The sequence below is a fragment of the Orycteropus afer genome, unplaced genomic scaffold, assembly GCF_000298275.1.
Source record: "Orycteropus afer afer isolate SDZICR_OR568_19922 unplaced genomic scaffold, OryAfe1.0 scaffold00037, whole genome shotgun sequence".
Taxonomy (NCBI): Eukaryota; Metazoa; Chordata; class Mammalia; order Tubulidentata; family Orycteropodidae; genus Orycteropus; species Orycteropus afer.
This window is the reverse complement of record NW_006921624.1, coordinates 6,602,640-6,618,943: the sequence shown is the minus strand read 5'-3', so window position 1 is coordinate 6,618,943 and position 16,304 is coordinate 6,602,640. Positions and strand designations below refer to the sequence as shown.

The 16,304-nt window shown below is 41.8% G+C and overlaps 1 protein-coding gene across 1 annotated transcript in view; it reads right to left on the bottom strand.

Annotated features, from left to right (window-relative positions):
- BRINP1 (BMP/retinoic acid inducible neural specific 1) overlaps positions 1-16,304 on the bottom strand; it is a 175,863-nt gene that overhangs the window by 20,743 nt on the left and 138,816 nt on the right. Inside the window, exon 6 of the mRNA XM_007936670.2 lies at positions 13,292-13,514. Within this exon, the coding sequence (XP_007934861.1) occupies positions 13,292-13,514 (223 nt within the window). The remainder of the gene's footprint in view (positions 1-13,291; positions 13,515-16,304) is intronic.

Genomic DNA, 16,304 nt, shown 5'->3' with positions numbered 1-16,304 from the left:
TATATAGAGTCACTGTACCAAAAAGACCTGGTTAATCATCATCCATTTCAGGAGATGGCATATGTTTAATTAGAACCAATGGTATTTAAGGAAGAAGTCGAAGCTGCACTGACAGAATTGGTGAAGAACAAGGCTCTAGGAATTAATGGAATATCCTTTGAGATGTTTCAACAAATGGATGCCCCACTGGAGGCACTCACTCAGCTATGCCAAGAGATATAGAAGACAGCTACCTGGCCAACTGACTGGAAGAGATTCATATTAGTACTCATTCCAAAGAAAGGGGATTCCACACAATGTGGAAATTATTGAACAATATCATTATTATTGCATGCAAGTAAAATCTTGCTGAAGATTATTTAAAAATGGCTTCAGCAGTGTATTGACAGAGAACTTCCAGAAATGCAAGCTGGTTTCAGGAGAGGACATGGAATAAGGGATATCATTGCTGATGTCAGATTAATCTTGGCTCAAAGCAAAGAATACCAGAAAGATGTTTACTTGTGTTTTATTGACTATGCAAAAGCTTTTGATTGTGTGGATCATAACAAATTATGGGTAATATTGAAAAGAATGGGAATTCCAGAATACTTGATTGTACTCATGAGGAACCTGTACATAAGCCAGGAGGCTGTCATTCAAACAGAACAAGGGGACACTGAATGGTTTAAAATCAAGAAGGAAGTGCAGAGGGGTTGTATCCTTTCACCATACTTGTTCAATCTGTATGCTGAGCAGATAATCCGAGAAGCTGGACTATATGAAGAAAAACATGCTGTCAGAATTGGAGGAAGAATCATTAACAACTTGTGATATGCTGATGACACAACTTTGCTTGCTGAAAGTAAGGATGACTTGAGGCACTTACTAATGAAGATTAAAGAATATATAGTCTGTAGTATGGTTTACATCTCAATATAAAGAAAACAAAAGTCCTCACATCTGGATCTATAAGTAGCATCACAATAAATGGAGGAAAGATTGAAGTTGTCAAACACTTTACATTGCTTGGTTCTACAATCAACACCAGTGGAAGCAGCAGTTAGAACATCAGACATCATATAACACCAGGCAAATAGGCTGCAAAGGACCTCTTTCAAGTGCTGAAGAGCAAAGATGTTGCTTTGAGGACTAGGGTGCGCCTGACACAAGCCATGGTATTTTCAACCACCTCATATGCATATGAGAGATGGACAATGAATAGGGAAGACCAAAGAAGAATTGATGCTTTTGAGTTATGGTGCTGGCAAAGAATGCTGAAAGTACTGTGGACTGCTAGAAAAACTAACAAATTTGTCCTGGAGGAAGTGCAGCCAGAATGGTCCTTGGAAGCGAGAATGGCCAGACTTCGTCTCACTTACTTTGGTCATGTTGTTGGAAGGTACAATTCTCTGGAGAAGGCTGTCATGCTTGGTAAGGTGGAGGGTCAATGAAAGAAGGGAAGGCCTTCAATGAGAGGGATTGACACAGTGGCTGCGGAAATGGGCTAACTATAGCAAGGATCGTGGAGCTGGCATGGGACTGGACAGTGTTTCATTGTGCTGTGTATTGTGTCACTACGAGTTGGAAATGACTCAACAGCATCTAACAACAGCACAACAACCCCTCATGGATTTTGTGGTCAAGAAGAGCAAATTTGGGATTAAACACACAATTGTAAATGTGCCAAGTGCTATGAGAAATACAGTGCAGGATGAAGCAGTCCCAATAGTGAGGAAAGGAGTCTGATTCAATGCAGCAGGGCAGCATCCCTGAGGCACTGGAGTTTAATCTGTTACTTAAAGAATGAATAGGTGAGCCAGGCAAAGAGGGAGGAGGGGAACTTCTTCAGTCTCCCCAGAAGGAATGAACTTCTCTTTTCTTGAAGCATTTACCTTTACTCTTATTCAAACTCTTTGTCTATGAAATCGGAAACAGAAACTACTTTATAGGCTTGGTGTGTAAGAGTTAAATGAGTTAATATACGTAAAACTTTTAAAACTGTACCTGGTATATAAGGAGCTCTGGTAGCGTAGTGCCTGAGGCACTTAACTGCTAACCAGAAGGCTGGCAGTTCAAACCCACCAGCCACTCCTCAGAAGGAAGACGGGGCAATCTACTTCTGTAGTGATACTGTCTTGGAAACCAAGGAGGGGTCACTATGAATTGGGGCCAACTCGACGGCACATAGCAACAACCTGGTATATAATAAGAGGGCAATATATGTTAAATATTATTATGTATTATTATGATTATTTTTCATATTGTATGACCTTGAGCAAGTAGCTCTACTGATAACAGCAAGTTACTTGGAATGAGAGCTACGTCTCAGGACAAGCTTTTGTGATTAAACTACACGTAACCGTCTCACCACAAAACTGACACTTTCCCTTCCTTTGGATAAATGCAGTATGTGATGCCTACAGCATAATTAACACTCAAGGCTTGTTGGCTGTGCTCCTACAAAGCATGCAGTTCTGTTCCCACCAGGTAAGAAGCACACTTATCAAGAGTCAGCTCTCTTCACTCCTATCCCCGTTTATCTATTATGGGGAAAGAGCCCTGGTGGAGCAGTGGTTAAATGCTGAGCTGCTAATTGAAAAGTTGGTGGTTCCAACCCACCAGCTGCCCCGTGGGACAAAGATCTGGCAGTCTTTTTCCATAAAGATTTCATCCTTTGAAACCTTATGGGGTGGTTCTACTCTGTCCTCTAGGGTCTGTGTGAGTTGGAATCAGCTTGACAGCACCGGATTTGGTTTTTGGTTACTTGCTGTTATTATATTATTGTATTAAAGGTAAAATATATAAATGAACTATGAGTGTGAGAAAAAATGAGGTGTTTTTTTTCTCCTCTAATTTCCTAATTTTTTTCCTCTAATTTCCTAATTTGAATACTTTGAGGAAATTACATAAAGACAAGTTGTTGAAAAAAAAATAATAATAGTCATCAATTATACAAAGGGGAGGTAAATGAAAGAGACTGGGGAGGACTTAATAAAACCTAGAAATATTTCCTTTATATCTTAAGAGTCTTTAAGATATTGCATTATTTGAATGAACCAAAGTTGGAAATATTATACAATCATGAATGTTGATTCATGCAAAAAAGTCAATAGAATTTCAAAATAGTATATCAACACTCCCAAAAAGATTTTGTTTTTACTTCAAAAGGCTAACTAATGAATGTGCATTTATATGTTTTAAGTTAAAATTAAGTGCATTTATGACTATGCAGCATATATACATTTAAGGGTTCTCTACTTTAACTTAACTTTGCCAATTAACTGACACATTAATCAGTTAGCCAGTTGCCCTTGAGTCGACTCATCTCACTGTGATGTTGAGTGCACAGAGTAGAATTGTGCTCTCCTGGGTTTTCAATGGCTGGGGTTTTTTGAAGTAGATTGCCAGGCCTTTCTTTCAAGGTGACTGTGAGTTGAATACAATCTCCACCTTTTCAGTCAGAAGCTGAGAGTGTTAACCGTTTATACCACCCAGGCACCTAATGGTCTCCAATTTTGTCTGATAAGGAGCCATGTATTTTGCCTTCATGCTAAAGGTGGTATATATGTTCTCTTACTGACTTTTTGGTCTCAGATACAATTTTTATCCCCATCATACCAATTATCAAATGAGAAAATTATACCTTGACCTGTCAAGACTCCAGAGCCTGAGGTCTTAAGTACCTAATGTTCGACTGCCTCTCTTTCACATTATTACACCTTGTTAGGTTCATGCTTTATCTCCTCCAATAGATCAGTCTGGTTCTTAGAAGCAGAAATGGCATCTTCATCAAATATTTGAGGTCTACTAGTTCTGTGCTCTTGATTATATTAATATAATAGCTGTGTGTGGTAGTGTACTGCCTAAGGCATTTGACTGCTAACCAGAATGCTGGTGGTTCTAACCAACCAGCCACTCCTCGGAAGGAAGACTGGGTGAGCTACTTCTGTAGTGAAACCACTTCGAAAACCCAAGGAGGGGTTGCTATGAGTGGGATCCGACTCAATGGCAGTGAGAGTGTGTCTTTACAGGTTACAGAGAGTTTTCACATTTATCATATAAATTGACCAGGACATTAACTCTGTGGGGTAGTTACACAGATGAGGAAACAGAGGGCTCAAGTAAGTTTAGAGACTTTTGGAGGTCACATATTTAATCAGTGACAGAGCAGGGATGGTCAGTCAGTCTAATAAACTGAAACTGACTTCAGTTCAATAAAATATAAGAAGCCATATCCATCTTTCCCACTGCAGGAATCTATGGAGATTAAATCCAGAGGCACATAAGTATAGGGTTCAGAGAAAAGAATCAAAACCAGTGTAGATACTGAGGGTCATCAGAATAGAGATAACAATTATCTTGGTGGCCAGAATCTTTCCATAGACTCCAATTAAACACTGTATGGAGCAAGAAATGTGTTAAAAGCTGACATGGGTTCAAAAGCTATGGCCCCAGGATGGGAGCCCGAGGTTGCTGTCCCTAAGCATTTTCATCTCAACAATGCATAATTGCATTGCACTCACCTAAGACCTCGACTTCTGGGTCAAGACCATGTGAAGATGAAAAGTAAAAATAAACCAAAGACCAAAAGTCATCAGAAAATTCAAACCCACAAGACAAGCACCCATGGATCTGCTTTGCCTCACAATACTATAAGCTCTAAAAAAATCAGGAAATAGAGAAAAAATACCAAATCCAACTGATATTAAGCATCTACTCTGTGCTAGGAATCTTCCTTCATCTTATTGAATTCAATAAGCCCTGAGAAGCATCTTTTTTTGCCCCTTTTTTATTTCCAGGACCCCTGGTGGCGCAATGTCTAAAGTGATTGGTCACTGACTAAAAAGGTTGATGGTTCAAACCCCATTAGTCATTCTGTGGCAGAAATATGTGACAGTCTTCTTCAGTAAAGATTTACACCCTTGGAAAGCCTATGAGGGCAGTTCCAGCCTGTCTGATAGGGTTGCTATGAGTTGGAACCAACTCAATGGCATTGAGTTTTTATTTGCAGTAGGGGACACTTCCCAGAGAAACAGACTTAGCAAGTGACACTTTTTCATAATTTGGATCCAGGTCAGTTGAAGACCAACTCCATAGGTTTCCATTTTACCGCACTGCCTGGACTATCAGCCTGAGGTTCTGAATTTTAGTCATAATCTGTTCATATATTCTTTGAGTGATCTTGGATAATTTACTTGTTTCCTTTGGTCTTAGTTTCACCATCATTGAATGAGAATGACAAGCTAAACACTATTTAGTAATATTTGTAGAAAACCCATAGATTACTTATTCTAGTCCATAGATTACTGTCCCCAACTGTAAGAAACTCTCCCCCCCTCTCAAGTTTTAAAAGATTTTGTCAATCTTTCCTCTCTATGTAGTAAATAATCTATTTGTCCATTTATAAAACTAACTTTTTTGAATAGCTATTGTGTGCTAGGTACTTTGCTAGGAAGTTCTGAGGATTAAGTGGTGGAGAACATGGCAACAGTAATATACATGAAGCTCATGGTGTCACAGGCCAGGGATTGATCAGACAAGCACAGGTATACTAGTAGACTGTGATTTGCACTGCAATTGGGAAGTCAGAAAGTGAGGAAAACATAAAACAGGTCTTGACACAATCTTCTGATGGAGGGGATGTGGTCCCGAGGAAGCAACATTTGGTCTGACACTGAAGAATAAGCAGAAGCAATGGCAGTGAACAGAGTCCTTGGGTGGTAAAAATGGTGAACACATTCACTACTAACTGAAAAGTTGGAGGTTGGAGTCCACCTAAAGATGCCTAGGAGGAGATACCTGGTGATCCACTTCCAAAAAATCAGCCACTGAAAGCTCCATTGAGCATGGTTCTACTTGGACACACATGGAGTTGAATTGACTCATTGGCAACTGATAAACTGCAGTTGGTGAAAAAGGTTGGTGCATTCCAGGTAGAGGAAACAGCTTGTGATAACCTTGGGAGGTAGGAGGGAGAACTAGTGAACTGACAGCAGGTTAGGCAGGGCTTGATCATGGCAGACTTCTAGTCACCTTAAGGATTCTGCTCTCTCTCCTAAGAGCAGCGGGTAATAACCAAAAGGTTTTAAACAGAGATGTGACATGATCAAATGTGCTTTGTAAGTAATAATTCTGTCTGCTTCGTGGAACATAGATTGGAGAGTGATTATAGTAGATTCTGGAAGACTTTGTTAAGAGGCCATTGTAATTTCAGGAAAAAGAAGATCATAGTTTGAACTATGGGCTACACATTAAAAATGACTAATTAGCATCATCTGAGAGTGCTACTATTCAAAGATTCAATTACTGACCTACCAATATTTTGAGTTGAACTGTTAGTCTCTCATTCTCTGTGAGTGCTATTTCTTCAAGAGTTGGGAGGGGCCTCAAAGATAATTAAACTCAGTTCTTTTCAAATTGTTTTAGCAGGAAAAGAAAAATCCTCTTATTTTCTCAAATTGATTTTAATTCAAAACTCCCATAAAGAAAATAAAGAGCGGTTCCAGTTAAAGGTGAAGCACAGTTGCATGCTACTCAACCTGCATCCTACCCTTGCAAGGTACAATTCTGGTACCCAGTGTCATTTGGAGCATAGGCTGCAGATTGTTGATGGATTCAATATAGCCCACACAGGGCAGAACTCAAACTTGTACTCAGGCTCCTGGTTCACAAACCAGCATCTTCTCAGCAGGCTAGATAATGGTGTGTTGGGTACCAAAGCTTATTGCTTATTTCTTTAAATGCCTCCCAATGTCTGGCACAGGGCCAGGATATCTGGTGGTCCATAAATATTTATGGAGTTGCACAGAAGCCAACTGAATTCAGCAAGACTCAAACTGATTTCTCGTTTTTTTCCTTCTTCTTTTCCTTCTTTTCTGCTTTTTCCTTTTCCTCCCCCTTCCTTTCTTTCTTTCTTTCCTTTATTTTTTTCTTCCTTCTTCTTCCATTCCTTCCTTGCAATGAGTACTGATTTCCACCACAATGAAGTTTTTTTTTGGTCTAAGTTGTTGCCATTGAGTTTGTTCCAATTCACAGAGACCCTCTATACAACAGAACAAAACACTGCCTGGTTCTTTGCCATCCTCACAATCATTACCATGTCTGAGTTCATTGTTGCAACCACTGTGTCCATCCATCCTGTGGAGGGCCTTCCTCTTTCTCACTGACTCACCACTCTTTCAAGTGTGATGTCCTTTTCTAGGGGCTGATCCCTCCTGATAATGTGCCCAAAGTACATGAGACGAAGTCCTGCCATCTTTGCTTCTAAGAAGCATCTGGCTGTACTTTCTCCAAGACAGATTTGTTCATTCTTCTGGCATTCCATGGTATATTCAATATTCTTTGACAACACCATGATTCAAAAGCATCAATTCTTCTTCAGTCTTTCTTATTCGTTGTCCAGCTTCCTCATGCATATGAGGTGATTGAAAAGACCATGCTTTGGGTCAGTTACACCTTAGTCCCCAAGGTGACATCTTTGCCTTTCATTGGTGTAGGTAGACCATCTAAATATCTTGGATCATCTTGCCTCAGGGATAGGTAGACTAGCACAGAACTACAAGGACAGACTCTGCTTGAGTTTTGATTCTGCCTCTTGCTTGCTGTATAATTCTCAGCAAGTCATTTAACATGACTTAATTTCCCAAATGTAAAATGGGAATGAATCAATGCTACCAGATGTGTGGTTGTGAAAATTAAATGAGATAAAAATGCGTAGGAGCATGCCTAGTGCCTGGTAAGTTCTTATAAGTGTTAGCTATTCAATGTTGCCTTGGACCCAAACCCTTCTCTTCCTAAGCAGTTTGGCTTCTAGTCTACCCTGCTTCCATAGCCCCCTTTTGTAGAGCACTCAGAGTCTACAAAGTGCTTCCAGATAGATAATTTTAAGCAAGTCCCACAACAACCCTCTGTGACAGGCCAGCAGAAATTATTATACTCATTTTACAAATGAGGAAACCATGTCTCAGAAATTCTCTGTGTTTAGTGATAGCTGCAATCAAACTTGAATCTTAACTCCCAATCTTTCTAACTTAGTACAATGTATAAATCTACTGGTGGTGAACATAACAATGGCAATAACCCTAGTGTGGCCCTGCTTTCCCTTGACCAGTCCAATTATAGTAGCAAGTGTGACACTGGGCCAGCTTTCACCCAGGATAACAGAAGTTCATCACAGTATCATCAGTACCTCAAATAGAATGGAGTACATCCTGGGCACCCGATAAATACCTGGTTGGATGCTGAGTTCTCCCACTAGCAGGTATAGCTGGGAATTTTTCTTTCTGCTCTAATCCCAACAAGCACTTGGCATTAGGGCAGGGGTTGGTGCTTCCAGAGCCTAGCACATAGTATGCTCTTAGGAAATGCCTATTGAGTTGATTTTCACTGAAATGTGTTTCTTCTCTTTACTTATAGGGGATGTGTCTAAAAGTGTCTGTTTGGATCTCTGCCTGAGCACCAGCATTGATTCAAGGATCCACATCTAGGACCTTTTCTTGAACCCCACCACACTAGGCCAGAGTCTATAAACTAACTCTGGTCTACCGCCACCCACTGTCACCTTGATGAGCTAATCTTACCTTTGGTGTTATCATATCCTAGAGGTGCCCTGAACATGCACAGCTGTCACTCCTTGCCACTCCACACTGCCACGGAGCATAAGTGCTCTCATTGCTCTGCACCCCAAGCTAGAGCCTGTGCAGGGCTCTGACTACCAAGGCCCATGGTTCCTTCTGCTTCTTGTCAGAGATTCAACCAGACAATGCCAATCCTGCCATTACTTGTCCTGTGACCTTGGGCAGGTTAATTATATGTCTGCTTCATCAGTTCCCACTATAAAATGAATCCAATAGAATCTACTTCACAGAGATAATGGGCAGATTTAAATGAGAAAATATGTCATCATCATCAGCATTCACACTCAATGGGTGATTACTATGTGTGGAAGCAATTTATATGCAAAATATCAGGGCCTGGTAAAAATGACAATAAAAAGAAAAATAACTAACACATATGACTGTTTCCCATGTGCCAGGCACTGTTCTAAGAACTTTATGTGATAATAATACATTAAATCTTCACATAGCCCCTCAGAACTCTAGGAGGTAGAAATGATTATTATCCCCATTTTATAGATGAGGGAATTGAGGCTCAAAGATGTTAGTAACTTCCCCAGGTTATAAGGCAAGTGGATAACAGAGCTGGGATTTGAACCCAGGCAGTCTGCACCTGAGTTCTTGCTTTTAACCAGCTCTATTGCTTCTTGTCCAACCTTCCTTCCGAGGAGTGGCTGGTGGGTTTGAACCGCCAGCCCTCTGGATAGCAGTCAAGTGCTTTTAGCCACTATGCTACCAGAGCTCGGGGCCGACTCGACGGCACATAACAACAACAACAACAACAATTGCTTCTTGTAATAGCTGCTTAATAGGCTACAGTGGACATGAAGCTCTCTGACTTCTGAGGCTAAGTCATAAGTAACCATTCAGCATCAGTTAGGATACTCCCTCTTGGAATCCAGCTGCCATGCTGCAAGAAACCCAAGCCATGTGGAGAGGGCACGTGCAGGCACTCTGGTGGAGCCCCAGCTGAGCTTCCAACTGATGGCAACACCAACTGCAGCTTTGGGAGTGAGCCATCTTGGACATCCAGGCCAGTCCAGCCCCCTCATGATGCCACCTTCCTCCAACTTGAAAGATTCCAAGTGAGAATAGCCCAGCTGTGCCCAGTCAACCTGCAGAATCATGAGAGCTAATAACAAAGTATTGTTTTGAGCCACTAAATTTTGGGGTGAATTGTTTTGCATCAATAGATAACTAGAACACCCCTTTTCCTCTAGCTTAATGTTAAGGTTCCAGCATGCCTTGAAGCCAAGTTCTAATGATCTATATTTGACCTGCCACTATATCTTACCAGTAAGCACCTCTTTTTGAAGTAACTATAAAATCAGTGATCATTTATTGACCTTGGCATATTATTCCACTCTCTGAGCCTCAGTTCCTTTCTCTATAAAATAAGGATAGACAGAGTACCTAGTTCATAAGATTGTGGTGAAGAGGAAATGAGCTAATTCATAAAAGATGCTAAGAACAGTGGCTAAGCCATAGAATGTACATACTAAGTGGCAGTATCTCTCTCTCTCTTTTTTTCTTTTACAAAAAGCCTTTGGCTGGTAAATGATAGAGCCAAGATTTGGACCCCGTCTGTGTGAGGCTAAAGCACATGATTTTTCCCTCTCTCACCCCACCTCAACAGTGCCACCTTTTTTTGAGGCAGGTGAAAATCCCTGTGGCATGTGTGGGAATAATAGCACCTATTCAGTAGACTGACTTCCCACAGAGTCCAGCAAGCAGGCAAATTGAAGCTGAGAGAGCAGTTCATTTGCAAATCATAGCCCACTGAGCTAGAGGTGGCCCTAGCTTCCCAGTGTTAGCACCTCTGTCTGACACTGCTTCATGGCAGAGAGGTGCACTACAGTGTGAAAAACGCTCATTAAAGCCTTGGATTCAGATGTCAGGAAGCAGCCCGCAGCCAGGCCAGGAAGTTCAGCTCTCCTGGGAGGGCTTCACAGGAACCAGAGACAAAGCCTAGTTTCTGAGTCCCTTCCCTACCCCAGCAGCCAGCAGTCAATGCTCATTAAGTGAATACAGTTGAGTGACTTGCTAATGGTGGAATTGCCAGCATCATCTCCAGGTAACTGGAGAAGAAACATTAAGATCAGGACAAGTGTTCTCATCTTAGGAGAGGAGGTGCACTGTGAGTACTTTCTCTGAAGGTTTCAGTGGTGGGAGGACATTTCTAGCTTTCTACACCTGCACAGGAAGAGTAGAGACTTATTCACAAATGTACATGGCTGCACTCAGAATAGGGAAATGACTTGCCCAAGGCCACACAGCTTGTTAATGATAAAGCATGAACCAGATGCAGGCCTCTCGACTCTCTGGCCAGTGTTCTTCACATTACATAATCTTGCCCTCTCTTCTCCCTTCCATTGCCTTTCCAGCCTCTGTCCTTCTGGACACCCTCCTCTAGATCTGGGTGCCTGGATGCTCTGGACATTCTCCTCACTTATAAAAATGTGACTGCCCAGTGGCCCACTCCCTTAGATTTTCCTCTTTGTTCTCTAAGGTGACAATCAACAAAATTGACAAATATATCTGTTTGATATATGCTTAAATATTGTCCTTCTGAAGCAGGTCAATTCTGGAACATTGGGTGTCTTTACCTGGGGCCACCTATTGTGTGGAGTGTTTTCTGACTGCCAACAGAATGCTCCCCATTCTGGGTCGAAATGTCATTTTTTATAGAATGGAACTATTTACTTACTCTACAGGATCTTCACTAGAACATGAACTTCCTGAGGGCAGAGCCCATGCTGTCTTCATTGCCAGATCTCTCCAGTGCCCAGTGCAGGTCACATGGAAGGTGTCTGATGGATGTAAATGAAATCTCCTTCAGACATTCATCCATGGGAGCAGTTTGGGCATCCATGGCAGGTGACAAGAGAAGACTTTATGTCACTGGGCCACTTTCCTACCTTTACAGTATTGCAAAAGGAAGTAACTGTTTATTCTGGCTGTGAATAGTCTCTTTGTCAAAACAAATTCTATTTGAGTCACTAAACAATTTTAACAAGGTAGGTACAAAGCTGTGGACCTGAAGCTGGAAGGAGTGGAGGACACAGAGATAAGCACAGGCAAGTACATTATAAAGAGGTATCCTAATGGAGAAAGAGAGGAAAATTGTTGAATAAGCCAAGGTTTTAGACTAATGAGAACTTAGAAGAAGGGGCCTTCTGAATTGGCTAGTATAATCAGAGAAGACTCCATGGAAGAAGCAGCATGTGATCTGAACCTAGGAAAATGGGTGCATGGGTGAAAATGATAGGCCTGAAGGTAAACTGCTTAGAAGAGTGTAGCAATTTTTTTTCTTTTTCCCCAAACTTGATACCAGCATAATAGAGAGGTTAAGAGCACAGGATTTAGATCCATAGAGTCAGATGGCATCTTGCCCCTTCCATTTATATCAGTTTCTAAACTTCAGCATTACTGATAGTTTGGGCTAGATAACCCTTGGTTGTAGGGGGCTGTCCTATGAATGAACGAATGTTTAGCAGCATTCCTAAGCTCTACTCACTAGAGGCCTGTAGCATCCCCTTCCTGTTGTGACAACTAAAAATGTCTTCAGACAATAACAACTGTCCCCTAGGGGCAGCATAACCCCCAATTGAGAACCAGAGACTCACGTTGTAACTTTGGGTTAATGACTTGACCGTTGTGAGCTTCACTTTCCCGGTCTACAAAATGGAAGTAGGGATCACATGTAAATATGTGGCTGACATAGAGCATGCTAAATGAATGTGACTCAGTATCATTCTTTCTAGGACTGGCTCTCTTTTTCTTCCAATAAATTCAGTGCAGAGCTCTGAAACATGAACTGGATAGAAACACAGCTCCTCTAGTTGAAGTAAGGCCCCGAGCCTGCCTTTTTGGTCTCTTGTGATACCCTCAAGGAAACACTGGAGGCACCACTACAGAAAACTCCAAGATGCAATTCTGAAGATGCAGTCTGAAATACCTGGATTTAGGTCCTGGCTCCTTACCTGTGGGAGCTTGAGAGAGGGAATCAACTATAAGTCATGTGAAGGCACAGGCTTTCTGTGTCTTGTTCATCTCTGTGTCCTCCATCATCTACCACAGAACCTGGTACATCAAAAGCAAGGCTGGGAAGAGGGTGACTGAAGCAAGGCATGTAGGGTACAAAAGCTAAGGAGGTACTCACTCCCAAGTGAGGACCCTATATTTACCTGACCCCAAGAAAAAGACTGAGTGCCTCCTTACCTTTTACACCTTGGGTGTCTTATTTGCCTTACTCTACTCCTTGCCCCGATCAAAAGACTCAATAAATAAGCTGATTATTTAATTAGTTAACTCAACCGCTTCATCTTTAGGACAGGGATGTTAAAATCTGTCCAGCTAATTTATTTAAAAATTACATAGACAATGCATTTTAAGCAACCTGAGGAACACCAGGTAACAATAAGGGCTAGGGTTAGCTCTCTCTTCCATGGTCAGATGGAAGAGACAGAATAGAAAAACTGAACATCTATAGTGGATTCCGAAAACAAGGAGAAATCCAGTGCAGCCAGAGACAGTGGGAGAGAAGCCAGAGATGAACCAGAAAACTTGGTCTGGACCATGCTATGCCTTGCTTACCAACCCCAAGCATATGGTTGGCATTGTGTTTACCTGTGCAGCAACCAAATCTAAGATGGCACCAGGTTAGTGCCTGCAAAGGCAGTGGAAGTGCTTACCTCTCTCTAGGCAGCTGGTGGTTGGGATTGTGGCGACATCGCACGCTGAGGCCGAAGAGCTTCCGGGCAGTGCGCTGTATCTTCTGCCTCTGGGCCTCCGTGGCACTCTGGAGGAGTTTGTAGCGGTTCTGAAGGTCCCAGTCGTTGCCCCAGTGCTGATGGATGCTCCCGATGGTCAGGAAGTGGTTGCTGGGGAGGCGCTTCATAAACGATTTAAACTCATCTGGCAAGAGACAAAGGGCATGAAACAAGGGCTGAGCATGACCTCCTACATGGAGGGATCCCTCAAACGCTTAGATCTACCTACCTGTAAAGCAGACTTGCAAATAAAACTACCTGTTTGAGGCCCATAGAACACTGCATAGGCTGTCCTGCTCCTACTAGGCCCTGCAAAGGCCATTGCACTTGGAATACATTTTAAGCAAAGTGCAAAATTCTGATACTTTACTATCATAGGAGTTAATCAGCAGCCTGTACCACTGCTTAAGTCAGGGGGTTATACATTGAATTGTGGCCCCCACAATATGTATTGAAATCCTAACCCCTGTACCTATAAATATGGCCCTGTTTGGAATCAGATTTTCTTTTGTTACATTAATGAGGTCATGTGGAATAGGGTGGGTCCTAAACCTAATCATTTCTGAGTTACAAGAAAAGCAAAATAGACACAGAGACACCCACAGGGGAAGACAGATGTCAAGGAACGAATGCCAAGGATCACTGGCAAACACCAGAAACCAGGAGACAGGCTCACAGAAGGATTCCATACAGCCGAGACTATGATTTGAAATGTTAGCCTCCAAAACTGTGAGAAAAGAACTTTTGACTCTTTGAAGTCATCCATTCGTAGTATTTGTGTCACAGCAGCACTAGATAACTGAGACACAGGATTTCCAAACTGCTGTCATTTGAATATCATCATTAAAATGATATTCACATGCCATTCATAATTACACTTGGTTAATATTTTCTTTGAAGCAATTAGCAAGTTTTTTTTTTTTTTTTTTTGTACTTTAAAATGAAAAACAAAATTGTTGTCCAACACTACATGGAAAATCACTATCATATGCCTTTAGTAGTATGGTAGCTGAAAAAATAAATATGATGAAAACTCACTGCCATCAAGTAAATTCAGTCTCAAAGTGACCTTATAGGATAGAGTAGAACTGTCCCATAGGGTTTCCAAGGCTGTAAATCTTTAAGGAAGCCAACTGCCACATCTTTCTCCCATGTAGGGGCTGGTGAATTCAAACCACCAACCTTGTGGTTGGCAGCTGAGCAGCTTTGACCACTGCACCACCAGGGTTCCTATGATGAAAACAATGTCAGTAAATTCTAGCTAGACATTGTTTTTTTCCTGCTAATGATCAAACTCCTGAGCCTGTTTTCACTTTGAAATACAGGACATTAGCAAGTGGAAGAGAGGTGTTAAAGACATATTAGCACCGAAATTAAACTTTCAGTCTGATGTAATCTTCAGGTTTGACAGAGAACTCAACATGGATCATGGTCCCCTCTGCGTGATTCAGTCCTGAATCATGACTTAGACTTGAAGTCATGTACGTGTACCATCTAACATCATTTCACGTTTTGGAAAACTCCAGCTTAAGGACTGGGTCAAGCTCTCAGGCTTCCTGGTGAAGGTTTCTGTCTCAGTGTGTGACACTGGGGTTTAGAGTATCAGCATGTGCTACTACTTGATATAGCCTTCGAAATGATCGAGTTCCACTTCCTTGGGGTACATGTAGGGGAGCTGAGTCCCAAAGTGAGAAAATGATGTTCTGAAGCTAGCACAGCCAATGAGCGATGAGAACCAAGACAAAACAAAAGCCACACATAGCTGAGCTGTTTTCCATGCAAACCCTCCAGCCCCCTTCCACCACCCCACCCCGCTGCCAGTGAGAAAATTAAAGAATTGATGATTTAATCATTTGCAGGGGGAAAAGGCTGAGTGATTAGATTAAAAACATGATCTGAGGCGTAATACTTTCCCTTCATATTATAAAACCTACAGCTTAGGAAAGTTGAGCTGTGTAAGTCATTCATGTTATCTCTGGTGGCGTAGTGCCTAAGGCACTTGACTGCTAACCAGCAGGCTGGTGGTTCAATCCCACCAGCCACTCCTCAGAAGGAAGGTTGGGCAATCTACTTCTGTAGTGACACCACCTCAGAAACCCAAGGAGGGGTCACTATGAGTCAGATACGACTTGACAGCAGTAAGGTTTTTTTTTTTTTTTTTTAAACAAATACTTAAAAAGCACTCAGTATGCACCAGGGGCTACCCAACTAATTCATATTACTTATTTTTATAGCAAATCTTCGGAGTAGGTACAGTTATTATCCTTTTTTTATAGAAACTAAGGCACAGAGTGGTTAAGTAATTTGGCCAAGGTCACACTGCCAGTAAATGGTAGAGTTTCAGAATTCTGGCCTGGAGCCAAAGCCTGTGCTCTTACATTCTTCATCATACAGTGAAACCTGAGAGAGCGGAACTCAATGGCACTGCCTTGTTCTTCCGGGTCTTGCAAGTTTTCCACCTTTGCCAGGGTGCAGTCTTACCACTTCTCAATTGCTTTCTATTAGTGGAAAATATTTGCATTTTTTCTTCTCTGACAGGTTTCCACATTATACAGGTTCCTGCTTTCCCAATTTTTCCTGAACATATAAGAGAATCAGTATATTGGGAGAGGAAAAGAAAAAAAAAATCAGTGGTGCTCAAAACACAAGTCTGATTTCTAGAAAATCTTAGGCATCTCTTACAGACAGTCAGACGTACAAGTTCACATCACATCTTGAGCAATGAACAGCTGTGTGACCCTGGGCAAAGGGCTTATCCTCCCAACACCTCAGCTTTCCTACCTGTAAAATGGGTATAATAGAATATAGTTCAAATATTGAGAGGGCAACATAGGACCTAATCCATACACAGAGAACTGTAGCATAAGAAAAGGTAAGAAAGGACTGTGCACTGACTGGCTTATCCAGTGGGCTGACGAGGCAGGGGACTGGCCCG